The sequence below is a fragment of the Eptesicus fuscus genome, chromosome 8 (genome assembly GCF_027574615.1).
Source record: "Eptesicus fuscus isolate TK198812 chromosome 8, DD_ASM_mEF_20220401, whole genome shotgun sequence".
Classification (NCBI taxonomy): Eukaryota; Metazoa; Chordata; class Mammalia; order Chiroptera; family Vespertilionidae; genus Eptesicus; species Eptesicus fuscus.
The window spans coordinates 1827822-1842790 of NC_072480.1; the positions used below are offsets into that span (position 1 = coordinate 1827822).

Genomic DNA, 14969 nt, shown 5'->3' on the forward strand with positions numbered 1-14969 from the left:
CGTAATATACTAAGTAGACCGGATGTCCTTTTGGACATCCTTCCGTCCTTCTGGATGAAGCTGAGGCTGCGAGGAAAACACGGGTCCCGGGTGCCAGAGGGAAGCCGGTGCCAGCAGCCAGGGGAAAGAAGGCCTACTCTTGCATGAATTTCGTGCATCGGCCTTCTAGTAACTTACATAAAAAGTCTAAATAGTCCTAAAATAAGTTCTAAGAGTGAAAAACAATTATTGTATAAATATACTCAGTTTTATTCTAATAATGTACTAAATATTTCCTCTTCAGTGACACTTTTTGACTGTTGAAAGAGCCCTATGAACTTGTTGTAAGTTTTATACAAAGACTCTTATCTAAATACACAAGAACCTAAATCAGTATAGTAGCCAGAGGCTGAATAAAGGAATTCTCATCCTTTGACACATTCTCTGATAAATTCTTATTTATTATTTTTCTCTGATTACTATTTTTAAGCTCATCAACTACTAAGATGTCCTCTTTTAGAACATCTAAGTCTATTGTTAATTTAATATTTCTTCACAATCATTCTTTAGTAGAAATCAGTCACTGAATCAATAATGTACCTGCCCTAAACATGGGGCAAAGTCATGATATAGCACCTATATTTACTAACTTTTATTAGCTCTGTGAACATTATATAAATAGTACAGAAAAAATTAAGGGCAACATTACTTAGAAATGTACTGTTTACTGGTGAAACTTACCCCATTAGGATAATGGTTAATAAAAAGCCCCAAATTGTTATACATCGAAGGAACAATCATGCCGTTTTTTAAGTCTTTGGTTAACATTCTCTTATTAACCATGTGGCTATGTAAAGCATTCAATAATTCAACATTTACATTGCTCTCCAAACCTCTACGGATATCCTAGGAAAAATTAAAATTATAGAAGTTTATTTTATTGTGATTCATTACTAATATTATTATAATTACATTATCACTTCTCTAATTATTTATCTTTGCATTGTCCAGCTGAGCAAACCAAACTGACATAAATAACTTATTTTTTATTATTTAAATTAATTAAGGAATTTTGTAAGTACAGGTATTCAGTTAAGGTCCTGAATCTGGTAGAGTGCTTGGGCGTTTTTAGAGACAAAACAATATTTTAAATGTATATATTGATAAAGTGACAATCTTGATATAAAGCTTACGGGGATATACAATTATCAGACATTTAAAATTTTTTGAGTAATAAAACAAAAATATTATATTGCATACAATATTTTAATTTAATAAATGATTTTATGTTTATTCAAAAACAAATTTAAGAATTCAAATATTCTGTACCTTTTTATTTATCCAAAATTATATATGATATCATGGTGTACATGGTGCTATGGGAAGTACAATGATAGGTAAGGTGAAGTTTCTACTTTTAAGGTACTTATCACATAACAGCATGCAAAAATAAGCACAATAAGATAGAGGACAGGAGGAGGAAAAAATATTTCAGTGATCAAATGAGGAAAGCCAACTTTTCAAGATTTGCAGATAGGCATTGAAGGGTAGATAGGATAGGAATGGTGCAATGATTATTCTGAGTCCAGTTGATAAATATTAAGAGAGCAGAAGTTATCTAGTGGGGTTAGCACATATTTGAGTTTCTCTGATAATATTAAGAAAAGTATGTGGGACAATAGCACATAAAACTTTAATGACTGAGTAAAGTGTAAATTAAACTGACAATGGGAAGCCACTGAGGATTTTGTGGCATTGGATTATAATAATTAGAACGGGCCTTAGAAAGGTTAATGTGGTGGTAATGCATAGCAAACATGAGGGTATTAAGAGTATGAAACATGGGATATAGGTGACTAACTAGTTTGTAAGAACTGGAGAGAAAGGAGGTAAGGATGACTTACAATATCCAAGTCTAAACACTGAGACTGCTATTGCCAATTGTGGAAAAAAGACAGAGAAAAACAATTGTTTATGTTATATGTTGTAGATACCTTTTGTTTAAAGATACAGATGATGTATCCAAAGAACAATATTAAGATGGACATTAGAAATATTCTCCTGGAGTTCCAAAAAGAGCAAGTACAAGAAACAGATATCATGTTATTTGCACTAAAGTAATAGCTGAAGTCATCAGAAGTGTATATAAAGAGGAAAGTCTACTGCACAGACTTTAATAACACCCATTCTTAAGGCAAGGAAAAAGAGGAGTCAGCAAAAGAAATGTGGTTAAAAACAACCAGAAGAGAGAGTTCTATAATGCAAGCAATTAACCACATAGTTACAAGATACTATCCAGAGGAATCTGCCTAAATTTTACCAAGTATGTTTTACTGTAGTAGCAACTATCAATTCATCAAGTAGAAAGTAGATTATAATCATCAGTAAATATCTCTGATTATTTCATGGCAAAAGTGATATTTTTTCTCATGTTGGCTTAAAGTTCTTAAATAATATGTTATTGTTATGGTACATTTTGATACCAGTTTTACAGATTTGGGAACTGAGTCATAATTTGGTGTGTGTAAGTCAGACTATTCACAAAAAGTCTGAAAATAAAATGCATTGTTTACAACACTTCATTTAAATATTTATACATATATTTACAAATCTGTCAATCTCTAAATAGCCATATATATTTACATATATTTCAAATAATAAAGTATATCTATAAAATATACTTTCAAATTTCAAATAAAATTTGAAATTTCACTAAGCTTCTTACCTTTCTATTAGATATGTCAAAATTACATATATTGCCTGGCTGGGTGTGGCTCAGCGGTTGAACATCAACCCAGGAACCAAAAGGTTCCATTCCCAGTTAAGGCATATGTCTGGGTTGCAGCTCGATCCCCAGTAGGGGGCATGCAGGAGGCCGCCAATCAATGATTCTCTCTCATCATTGATGTTTCTATCTCTCTCTCCATGTCCCTTCCTCTCTGAAATCAATAAAAATATATTTAAAAAATTTTAAATTACGTGTATTTTCTCACAACCAAAAAAGAAAGAGTAAAATAGAATAATAACAAGTGCTTGTTCAGTGGTCCATTTTCAGTTTGCCTTTTCTTTATTAGGCTATGAGGATGTTGAATTTTATTTATGGATATTTGAAAATGACTTATTCCTTATCCTCAATAACTCATCCTTTTATGTATCTCCATATATGTCTAATTGAAAGATATAATAGTAAACTTCTATTAATTTCCAAGTTAATAAAGCAATTAAAAATAAAATAATAATGGCAACAAAAGTAATTATATTAAAAAAATAATGAATTACAGAATCCAAGTTGTCCCAAGCCTCATTACTCGGTGCAAAGTAAGTGAATGATCCTTTTCCTTCGATCTCTTCTCTCAATTTTGAGACATCAGAATAGTGTTGTGTTGTGGTGGCTCCCACAATGCCCAGAGTACCATAAATATTGTCAATAGGCAAAACTGAAATAATAAAGAAATAAATAAGAATTTAGGATATTATTTCAAAAATATTATTTTTCAAGCATTTAAACTTTACACTATTGGTAAGTTCCCCAATACATTGAATTGATAATTTTAGCAATAAAATGACTCATCAGTTTTATAAGAAAACTGGCTTTTGTGTGCTAAATAATAAAATACTGTTGAAAACTATTATTTCATATACCCTTTGCATATATACTTGTGAGGAAAAATAAATTTTAAATTATCATTCTAGTTTAACATATAGTCTGTTTAGGTGTCAATCTTTCTATGTCAATAATAGCTCAATTATAATCATCAGTAAATATCTCTGATTATTTCATGGCAAAAGTGATATTTTCTCTCATGTTGGCTTAAAGTTCTTAAATAGTATGTTATTGTTGTGTATAGAAATAAAATTTTGATAGATTTGGGCCCTTTCTGAAATAGATCAAAGTATCTCACATGTCCAGAATAGCTCTCTTCGACTTCCAGAAGAAATATTTATACATATATTTACAAATCTGTATAAAAAAATAAATCAATGTCAAACTTAAGCTTGGTGCAGAAACTTATTTTTTATAACTATTTGAAAATTACTACTTTGGACAATCTCATTGGATAAATGATTATTACAGTTGTGACTATAATAAGAGTAGGTGATATAATTAATATATTAAATGATAAAATCAGGATTTAAAAATATTCCAACAGGATGGAGAAAATTAGTCAAAATTAACGGGATTAAATATAGCATGGTTCCATGCAAGTTCTATGCTTAAGTTGAAAACAAAAATCCTGAGAATGACCTGACTGGATAGTGTTCATATAAACAAGGCCTGTAATAAATTTTAATTGATTTGCAAATTCAATATGAGCTAATGATATGACATGGTAACCAATTATATTAACCCAAGTTCAGGGGCACCCAAAAGTGAGATATTTGTCTTGATATTCTCTCAGCTTTTTGGAACCACATGAATTGTAAACACCAGTCTGGGATCACAATCAGAAAAAAGATGACTGGACTGGGTGCTTTTCATGGGTTGATGTCCATGATGGTGAGACATCCAGAGTCTATGCAACATTAGAGAAAGTAGGGTTGGCTCCCACTTCCCCCAGAAGAGAGAAGATTGTGTTGGAGAAGAGAGGGTAGCTGGAGAAATGTTGTGATGGTTAGTGCTGAATATCAGAATAGCTACCATTTCAAAGAGGAAATAGATTAACTGTTTTCTTCCTCTAGTAGGCAGAGTTTTAGGAAACCAACTTTCAATATGAGGAACATTATAAAACCAGAGCTGTCCAATTAGAAAAGATGATGCCTTGCTAAAATGCTACATGTTTCTAGACATGTTCAAAGAAAGAGATTTTGTAGAGGAATTTTTTTTCATGAAGGAAAGTTGAACTAACTTAATTTAAGCATCTTTTGCATTGTCAGCATTCAATGTATCCAAATTACATTGTAATACTTTACTGCCATGATAAATTAATGATTAACACAAATATATGGGGGCATAGTTGGGATGTATCATGATGCTAAACACACACACACATACACACACACACACATTTGACTTCTCTACAAGCTACTTAAACCTTTTCCCTCAAACAATACAAATTCCTCATTTAATTCAGTAACTAAAAATTTACCTGCTGGGCAGCCTTTCACTCCTTCCATTCTCATATAACCAGGGCAACATTCATATAGCACAGTCCTGTGCATTAGAAGAAAATCAATATTAAAATGGGGAACTACAGAGAATACATTTTGACATAACTTCGTAAAGCATATGATATAAAATTTTTAGAATCCAGAAATCAGTCATTTGTTTATTTTCGACACTAAGGTATTTATATTAGTTTGAAGATATAGTAAAGATTTCCCCTAAATATGTCAGAAAACAGGTCCTTTCTTATATACTTAGTGTGCATTCCAAATATGCCTCATGGTAATCCTATCTAATAAAGAGGGAATATGTTAATTGACCATTACAGCCTCACAAAGATGGTGGCACCCACAACCAATAAGGAGGGAATATGCTAATTGACTTCCACGCCCTCAACGATGGCAGCACCCACATCCACAAGATGATGGTGCCCAGTCCCCTCAGCCCTGCTGGGGTGGCACGGCTGGGCCCACCCCAGGCAGGTCGGGCCACTCCATGCGCCTGCCTCCAGAGTCCCCCAGTCCCCTCAGCCCCCCAGCCACACAGGGCCAGCCCAAGGCATAGGCAAGCCTCAGATGTTGGCTGCCCAGCCACCCAGGGTTGGCCTGAGGTGCAAGCAAGGCTTGATGGCGGTTTCCCAGCCGCCCAGGGGTGCCCAAGGCTCAGGTAACCAGGGCTGCCCGAGGCTTGCTCTGCCAGCAGTGGCAGCAGCAGAAGTGTGATGGGGGCATCACCTTTCCCTGATTGCCGGGTTGCCTCCTGCCCCTGAGGACTCCTGGACTATGAGAGGGGGTAGGCCGGGCTGAGGGACCCTCCCTCCAGTGTATGAATTTTCATGCACCGGGTGTCTAGTCAAAAATATAAAGAACAAAGATTTTTAATCCAGAGCCTTGGAATTCCCAGCTGGGGCTTGGCCTGCATCATGGCCAAGATCATTATCGCTACTGACTTGTGATTGTAATTGTAAATGTGTGAATGACTCACGAGTCTACCAAATGTCTGCAAACTACAGAAATAATGTCTTAGTCAAAAAGTAACACTAGTTGAGAATCTATTAAGCCAATGAGTGGGAATGGACAGCAATGTCCTCTGGTGTCCTACATTTGTTTACCCTTGGAGGTACAGTCCAGCCTTGAATACAGGATTCTTATTTGGAAATAAAAATAATCCTATGTACAACTCTTGTTCTCATCTGCATATATCCATTTGTTTAAAATAGTTAAAATAAAAGGACAGCTGATATTGTGTTAGATACTTATTTCACATTCATCCATTCAATTTACCTTCAGAAACTCTGTAACTATTAAATTCACATTTCACAGGTTAAAAAAACAATAATGAAGACTCCAGGAGGTTAAATGATTTCACATTTATTATTTGTACTCATATTTTACATTTAGGAATAAGTTTTTAACAATCCTCCAATCCTTCCACACCATTTAGGATAGCTGACGTTTGATGATGTGCTAAGCAGGTCCTCCTTTGGATACTCTGCTTCACAAGGTGTCTCTCTCTCACTGAGGATGGGATCCAAATTAACAAGAAGCAAGGAGTCATTTCCACTGTTTCTTGACTAAGGATAAAATCTGTAATAATTTTGACTTAGTAACTTATCCTATCTATGACTCAGCTCCTTAATTTTAAAATGAAGATTTTGGAGCACATGAATGGTTTTCAATATTTATATGCCCAATAGTGTATTTTTATTAATAGTTAGTAACAGATTAAACAAATAAGTAGGTTTATCAAGCAATAAAACATGCTTTCCAATTTTAAGTTAATCAGTGAAAAATATAACTAAAAGAGTAATTGTCTTTTTGGGTATAGTGATGGGCTTTTTGGCTATAGTGGTGGGCTGGGAATCCAGTGGTTTGAAATTAAATGAAGAGATGAAATATTCAAATTCTTTTAGCTTTGATAAAAACTCTGAGGTCAGTTAGAGTACTTTAGATAATTTCCAAATAACTGTAGGTAAGCATTAATTTGTGACTCAAAACCCTTAATATTTCAGGTCATTTTGCTCTTTTAGCCCAGTTTTTAAATATAAAATAAAATATTTGAGGCATAAAGGTTAAATGACTTGCCTAAGAGAAAAGAGGGAGTAAAAATTTCATAGTCAACCTCTCACACAGATTCTATACCAAATCACATTGCCATGTACTCGCCTCCTTTGAACCTATATGACACATAGGTTCAGTAATGAGAATTCCACTATTATATGGAGAAATGCAGGGAGAATTTCTTCATTCATGTATGTGACCCATTCCTTTTTTTAGAAAGCTCACAATTTGGGAGAGGTTTTTCAAGAAAAATGGAGGAGGTATGTCCAAGGAAAGACATAGGCATTATGGTGTTGTCTTTGGAGCTGGCACATTAAGAAAAAGATGAGACTTACGTTTTCTTTCCACAGATGGCACCTTGATACCAGTTTCTACAAGTGCTGAAGTATTTCTTTTTGGTGCCTAAAATCTGTTGAAGGGCACAGACATTTGGGCTTGAAAGATAGAAGAAAAGAAAGAGAATTAATGTCATAAAGACATCTAGAGTTGTTGTTTTTTAATATCTATAGGTAAAATGGTTACAAAAAGAGTTAACGTGGATTTGATTTTCAAGGATTTAATTAAAGTCTTGCACAAACCTGAATTTTATTCAATCTTACTGAATCATTGGAAAAACTAAAATCTATGGGAAAGAGAAAATAAATGATACTTCTCTGAGAATAAAATGTCAGTGTACCAAAAGTTAATCTAATAGCATTATAAAATCAGCATTAGGTTTGATACAATTTTGTTTTCACATATCTCATTACTTTTAATTGTAAATAATCCATTGACTCCTTTTAAGTCAAACATGTGATCATTTTAGGTATAGGGAAGCCTGTAGGGCTCTCTGAAACAATGAGAGATTAGAGAATAAAAGATACAAGTTTTACTATGTCCACAGACACTATATTCTGCAAATTTCTAGGTAAGCCAACATAAAATAAAATAAAAACTAGAATTAACTTAAATAATATTGCTGCACAAAGGAAAATTTATTTCTTTGAATTGAGGTAATAGATTAGAATATCTTTTGCCATAATTTTAAGTGTTTTTTTCTCTTAAATAGATGGAAGTCTTATTTGCACTGTAAGGCATGGAGCTTCTGATTGTTATGAAAATCCCTCTCAGACACAGGAAGAAGTGCCAAGATCCCTTTCAAAAAAATTCTAAATGGTTGGCTAAGATATTAAATTATGACATAACTTTCAAAATGCTAACTTGTAGCTGAATTTATTCTAAGAAATATAAATTGTTTGCAATTTTACTCAATCTAAAATTTAAAAGCATCTTAAATGCTTCAGAAAATTCAGAGACCTTGTTACGTTACCCATTATTTAATTTTTATACAAAACTTAAGTAAAAATTTTCCTAACATCATGTGAGATATTTCATAGCTGTTTACATAATGAGAATCTCTAACCACAAATTCTTTAACTTTGAAAATCTTATTCCAGATTTTTGGAAAAAAAGAAAAACATGAATAAATTACATCATAAAGAAATGCCCTGTTGAATGTTAATTAGATTAGAATTATATAACATTACATAAAAAGCAATTACACACAATTATTTTGAAAGTAATTCTTAAAGTTTAAAACATAAAATCACAGACTACTCATTTTTTTTCTTATTACTTTGTAATAAGTAGAAAAATATGCATCATTGTACATACAATAAGCTAAGGGGTGGGGGTGGGGGGCGGTTTTAACTTGACTTACCCCTGATCTCGTCCTCTGATACGGCTATGAGCCAAAATTTTGTCATAATGACCATTGGCATTTGCAGGGTTAACAACAACCAGCAAGAGCAGAGAAAATATGGATAAGAAAGGAATCATCTTTATCCTCTCCCTTGCAGTTCGTCCAGGAAGAGAACTGGCAGTAGGCTTTGGAGAGCTCAGAGTTTATATACATGCCAGAGTTGTGGGAGGGAGCACTCTATCAACCCTGGGAATCTGCAAAAAACATCAGCAGCTTCAAATTGCTAGCTAAAATCCACTTTTGTTAGTTAGGTTTCCTGAACAGACTGAGTCTCATTTTTACTCATATGAAGATATTTGTATTATTTATATTCTCTTTATTTTTAATACCTGGCTCATTTCATGTTCATATTTCAATTTTATTCTTTGGTAATTTAGAGGGGCCTTTTAATGGAAAATAATTTTGTTTGGGTTTAAGGAATATTCTTCAACCCATCCCTTTCAGAGTACATGTCCCTGTGCTTCATGCAATCATTATTTTACCTTATCATATCTTGTCACATTCATTTCACATCAAAAGTGAAAAGTTACTTGTTTTTTTTTCACCAGAAAACAGAAGATATAAGTTTGATAATCACAAAGGAGTAGTGGCTGTTAATTAAAAACAAATGTGGATTTAAAACTTACATGAAATATGAAACAAGAATTCTAACTTGCTGACAAAAGTGTAGAAGAGGCTACATTTTCCTTGCAATCCTACTGAGGAGATCCCTCCCATTTCACTCCTCTCTTTAAATATCAAGGGATAGATGGAATTAACATAGATCTACTTCTGTCACTTTTCCCTAAGTCTTGAAACAAAGCAGAAAAGGAACACATTTTACTTTTATTGCTTATTCATTACATACTTCACATGATATTGAAAATCTCTAGGTAGTAAATCTACTGATAAGCACTGGGCAAAAGTATCCCATATCAGAAAACATTACTAATATATATGTAATACTTATTATATACTTATTATTAGTAATATACTTCTATTACTAATATAACCATAACAGAATAATTAAATTCATATTATGAAACAGGGATGTTGCCATAATTACTCTTCTGATTTTATCAAGAGTAAATAAAGTCTCTTAATGCTACATGTAATTCCTAGCAAAGGGAATATTTTGGATAAAAGAAATCTGAATTTTAGAAGTCAACAATGAGCTAAAATAATAAGTTCTGTGAATCTCCTTGAAAAAATATGTTACACACTATTCTAACGCCAAAGTGCAATTCAAATCTTTCTTGTGGCAAATTGCTTCTGCTGCAGTGGCACATTAGTTCTGCTTCCCTACTGGTAATATAAAGAAATTATACAATGAATCTCCATGTTGTCCAATTGGAAGTGCTGTTGGGGAATCTGGATTGGACCAGAGAGAATTCCAAGTGTCAGGATAGTTACATTAAGCTTGCTACAGGATTTTGTCTTGGGGCAATACATAATTTTTCACCCTGCTGCCAGACTATTAAGAAAATATAAAATGAAACAATAAATTCTGAAGTATGATTCAAAGGCTTTTTTTCAATTTAAAAATATTGGTAGTCACATATAGAAAATAAAAGAGCTATTTAAAAGGAGAGATGAAGAGAAGATGGTGCAAAATGTAAATTATATTCTTTCCCTAGTCCCTTGTGGGAAGAAGAGAATTACTGTAGCCTATTTTTTATATTTCTATGAATGAAATTATTCTAATTTTATCTGTATGTTGCTGGCATGTGTTATATAATAGATTTCTATTCCTCTTATGTTGTGCAATTTGCTTATTGAGTAGGATGAAAAAAACTTTTATGAAAATAATTTCTACTTAATATCAGCAAATTAGCTGTTAGAACATTATTGATAACATAGTTATAAAAATCTTCAATTCCAGACATTATTGTTTAGACATTATAGTATAGATTATTTATTTTCTTAAAACATAACAATAGAGACTTGTAATTATAGAAAAATAAATCAAACTTAAAATACAGAAATCTCTCTAACATCATTACAATAAATAGTAATTTACTCTTTACTGGGATGCTCACTATTATTGATGCAACTTTTTAAATTTTAGATAACTGTAATTATAAGTTTTTCTGTAATAAAGCTCAAATCTGCTCAAATCTAATGTAGCTATTGAAGAGGAAGTAATGGGGTACAGAGAGAAAGAGATATAGACTTGGATAATATATATTAACAGTAAAATAACTCTTTAAATATAGTCCAGAATAATAACAGATAAACTTGATTATGATTATAACAGTGAAGAAAGAATCAATAATTTCCTTCTATGTCACCCACTTTCTTAATAGTGCCTGTAATAAATAGAAAATATATTGATTCTTAAAAAAAAAAAACCACAAAACACCAAAACACCTACTTGTTCCTTGAGACCACAGTTTTATCTTCCAGTGGTCTGAATAAACAAATAATTGCATAAGATGAGTAGTGAAAATGGAAATGTATTTGTAATTCAAGAGGACTGTTCCCTTTCTGAAAGGACATACACGTTTTCTTTCTATAAAAAAACAAAAACAAAAACATGAGATATGCTCAACCAGTAGAAAGATATTTCCTAAATTTTTCTTTTTGGCGTTTCTAACAATGGAGTCTTAAATATATCCATGAGAATCATATTTGGAACTTAGGTCCCATAGAAGTCAACAAATGCTAGCTCAACAAATATTTTCACTCAAGATGAGTAATGCAGTCAAGGAAGATCTTGAAAATGAGAGACAGATTGTGTATATAAACTGCATGTAAGTTTAGAGGTTGGAGAACATTCCAAGGAAGGAAACGTTTAGAGTAAATATAAAAACATTAAAGCACTGCAGCTCTGAGCTCAGCAAAGAAATAGTGGTGGTGGTGGTGGAAATCAGGCTCTTCCATGGGATCACAAGAAAAGCATTTCAAGGATCCACACATAGGAGATTGTGGTATGGTGGCGTGGTTTATTTGTGATAGCTGCCTCTGCCCCTGTGTTTCTAATGTGCCATCTCCTTCCATGTACAACATGTCTTCAACAAGGCCAAGGTAAAGGCCAGTGTCCAGAGTTTCTGCTTCATAGTCCTTCAGAGCCCCCTGAATCTACTGTGGAACCCAGGTGGCCACTAGACCCACATAGTTGCATGCTTTGGGCAGGAGAGAACACAATGAACAGGGCAAGTACAGGTCACCCGTAAGAGAGAGAGTGAGAGAGTTCTTCCTCTTCTGGGATTTTAACTAGGAGTTTGTTCAAAATAACCAATTAACTTCCCAAGATTATGAGGAATTGCATTGACTCCACCTCTCTAGCCAATGATCTTTTTCCCAGATTATACTGACAGTTCTCTATGGTTAAGTACGTCCCCCTGTGCCATTTTGACTTTATTGCTTATGTGTTTAATGCCCTTTTTCTTGTATCCCTTCCTCAAGTGATCTGTGGGGAAGGTACTGGTGGTTCTCTGGGGGGAGTGTGAAGCTGTAGCTTCCTGGTGAAGCAAATAGGCCTCTGCTTCCCCAGCTGACCATGCCCAACAGTTTCTGACTTGCTTCACTCTCTTCCTTTCAATAGCTAGCTAATGAAGGTAACAGTGGGAAAAAGTCCAAGCAACTATTCAGGCAGAATCTTGGCTTCAGTGAGGCAAATAATTGAATACTGGTCCATAGCCAGCAGTTTATTGTAGGGTAAGGAAAGAAATGGGAAATTCCCAAGAGTGGGAATAAAAGATAGTCTAAATTATAGAGAATAGATTAAAAAATATTAAGAGTAATAAAGTTCTCTCCTTTCAGGGCACTCATCAAGGGACTCTCTCTCTCTCTCTCTCTCTCTCTCTCCCTCTCTCTCTCTCCCTCTCTCTCCACAGAACCCCCATTCTACTATTTCATGAAAAGATCCTGCCCCTAGTTGACTACATAATTTTATTCATGGTTTGAAGAAAGAGTGAAGTCTTGGAACATTCCAGTTACAAAGTCTGACCCAGAAATGTAAGTCATTAGTGAAAAATAAACCATTTATAATGCAATCCGAGATAAATAATGTGTCCAAAAGACAGAGAAATTTGTCTAGTTACTAGGATGCTAATTCACTGTCAGTTCCCAAATTATGCAGGATATTCTTTTAGTAAGCCTTGTAGCTTCTAGAAATTGTGAAGTCACTGTAGCTTCTAGAAATTGTGAAGTCACTGGTAAGCAACCAATATTAGACTTACATTCTCTAGCATTGGACATGGCATCTGGATTAAAAAAAGATTGGCTCTGGCCAGTGTCACTCAGTGGTTGAGTGTCAACCTATAAACCAGGAGGTCACACAGTTTGATTCCTGATCAGGGCACATTCCCAGGTTGCAGGCTCAATCCCCAGTAGAGGGCATGCAGGAAGCAGCCAATCAGTATTTCTCAACATTGATGTTTCTATCTCTCTTTCCCTCTCCTTTACTCTCTAAAAATCAATAAAAACATATTTAAAACAAAACTGGATACTCAAGCCAAGAGTAGACTTTCAGGACAGAATTTCCTTGGTTTTGAATGATCCAGAATGGTTCTTTGCCCCACATTTCTAAACCCCTGCTTTTTAACATGTGGTCTATGACATTTCTTAGTATCATTTTGCTTTTCTACTGGCCTATATGTAAGTTATGATAAGGCCTTGAAGTTGATGCAAGTATCTTGGCAAGGGAACATCTCAGCCTTCCCTGGTACCTGGGGTCTCAGCTCCGTAAACTGAAGTTTTGGCAAAGAACCACTTATCTTTGTTTCCTTTGAGTGAGGGAAAATGTTTTCTTAAAATTATTAGATTGTTCTGACCTAAGACAACAGAAACTCAAATTAAATAAAAATTAAATTTTGTGATCTTTTTTCTTCATAAAACACACATACAGCCAAAATAAAATTAAATATCAATGTCTGACTTAAGTCAAAAAGGTAATATATAAGCTCAGATTTTTTTCCCTGACACATTGTAGAGCTTAGAAAAGGTGGGACTTCCTGAGTCCTCCTCCAAATATATCTCTAGAGAATTTCCTCCTCTACTCCCATAGATCTTCCAGTTATCTTCTGACCTAACATATCTAAGATAATAAACTTATATCAAGAGATAGAAATGACTAACTTGACCCCAAAGTAATTATTAAATGATATGTCTTTAATGCTAATTCATTAAGAAGCAGAGCAGAAGGAATTCTTCAATAATATGTCCTCAAGTGACAGATCTTACTCTCATCCTAAGTAACCATTGTAACTATTTTTCTCTAGTTGTGATTTTGAAATCTTAAAACTGAGTGTATATAAGCAGAATTTCTTTTTAGCAGTATTTACTTGTATCTCTCTGGAGACATCTAGTGGAGAAATACAGTATGTATTTCTAGAAGCACAGAAACCATCTATTATATTTTGATTAAAATATAAATATGAGATCAATATAAAATAATCTCAAATACTTTACAGACATATATACATTAAAAAAACTAAACATTAATAATTACCTTTTATATAAAAATATTTTAAAGCTGATTTAGATTGACCAAAATAAATGATGTCAACTCTAGACAAAAAGTGAAAAATTTACTTTGGTTTTTGTATGTATGTGACTGAAGAATAAATTGCTTTACTTTTTACCTGAGTTTTTGTTGTTGTTGTTGCTCTACACTTACATAGACTGGAGACAGGAATAGAAAATTGTGAATAAGAAACTGTGACAGGTCTTTCTACTTCAACTCAATGATTGGAAATAATCACTTCTGTAGTCTATTTTCATCATTGGTTCCCGTCACATTTATACACCATGTATTTGTCATTGTTGGTATGCTTGATACTGGTAACATTGTGCCTTTCATCTTTTCTCTCTTTCACATTTGAACAATTTTGTTTCAGAGCTAATTAATACTCTGATCATTATCTGTCTCTAACTTACAGATAACTTCCAGTATTCTTTCAGATCAGACTTTAAAATGAGGGGATGGATAATTACTGCAATTGACAAAATTTTGTAGACATTCAGCCTTTATAGTACTGGAATTTCAACACACCATCTGGCACAGTTGGTCTGGTGAAACAATAGTCTGAATTATGATAACTCTATAATTCATAATTGCTCATTTATTACCCTCCTGAGACCCTGTCCCTCTGAAATAGCA

At 33.6% G+C, this 14969-nt stretch overlaps 1 protein-coding gene across 4 annotated transcripts in view; it reads right to left on the reverse strand.

Moving 5' to 3' along the window:
- POSTN (periostin) overlaps positions 1-8988 on the reverse strand; it is a 51883-nt gene extending 42895 nt beyond the window's left edge. For all 4 annotated transcript variants that reach the window (XM_008159218.3, XM_028136072.2, XM_054720209.1 and 1 more), the window contains exons 1-5: positions 8843-8988; positions 7479-7577; positions 5067-5131; positions 3259-3416; positions 721-885 (exon numbers count right to left, since the gene is read on the reverse strand). In XM_008159218.3, coding sequence (XP_008157440.1) covers positions 721-885; positions 3259-3416; positions 5067-5131; positions 7479-7577; positions 8843-8961 — 606 coding nt within the window. In that variant the 5' untranslated portion in view covers positions 8962-8988. The remainder of the gene's footprint in view (positions 1-720; positions 886-3258; positions 3417-5066; positions 5132-7478; positions 7578-8842) is intronic.
- Positions 8989-14969: the final 5981 nt, after the last annotated feature.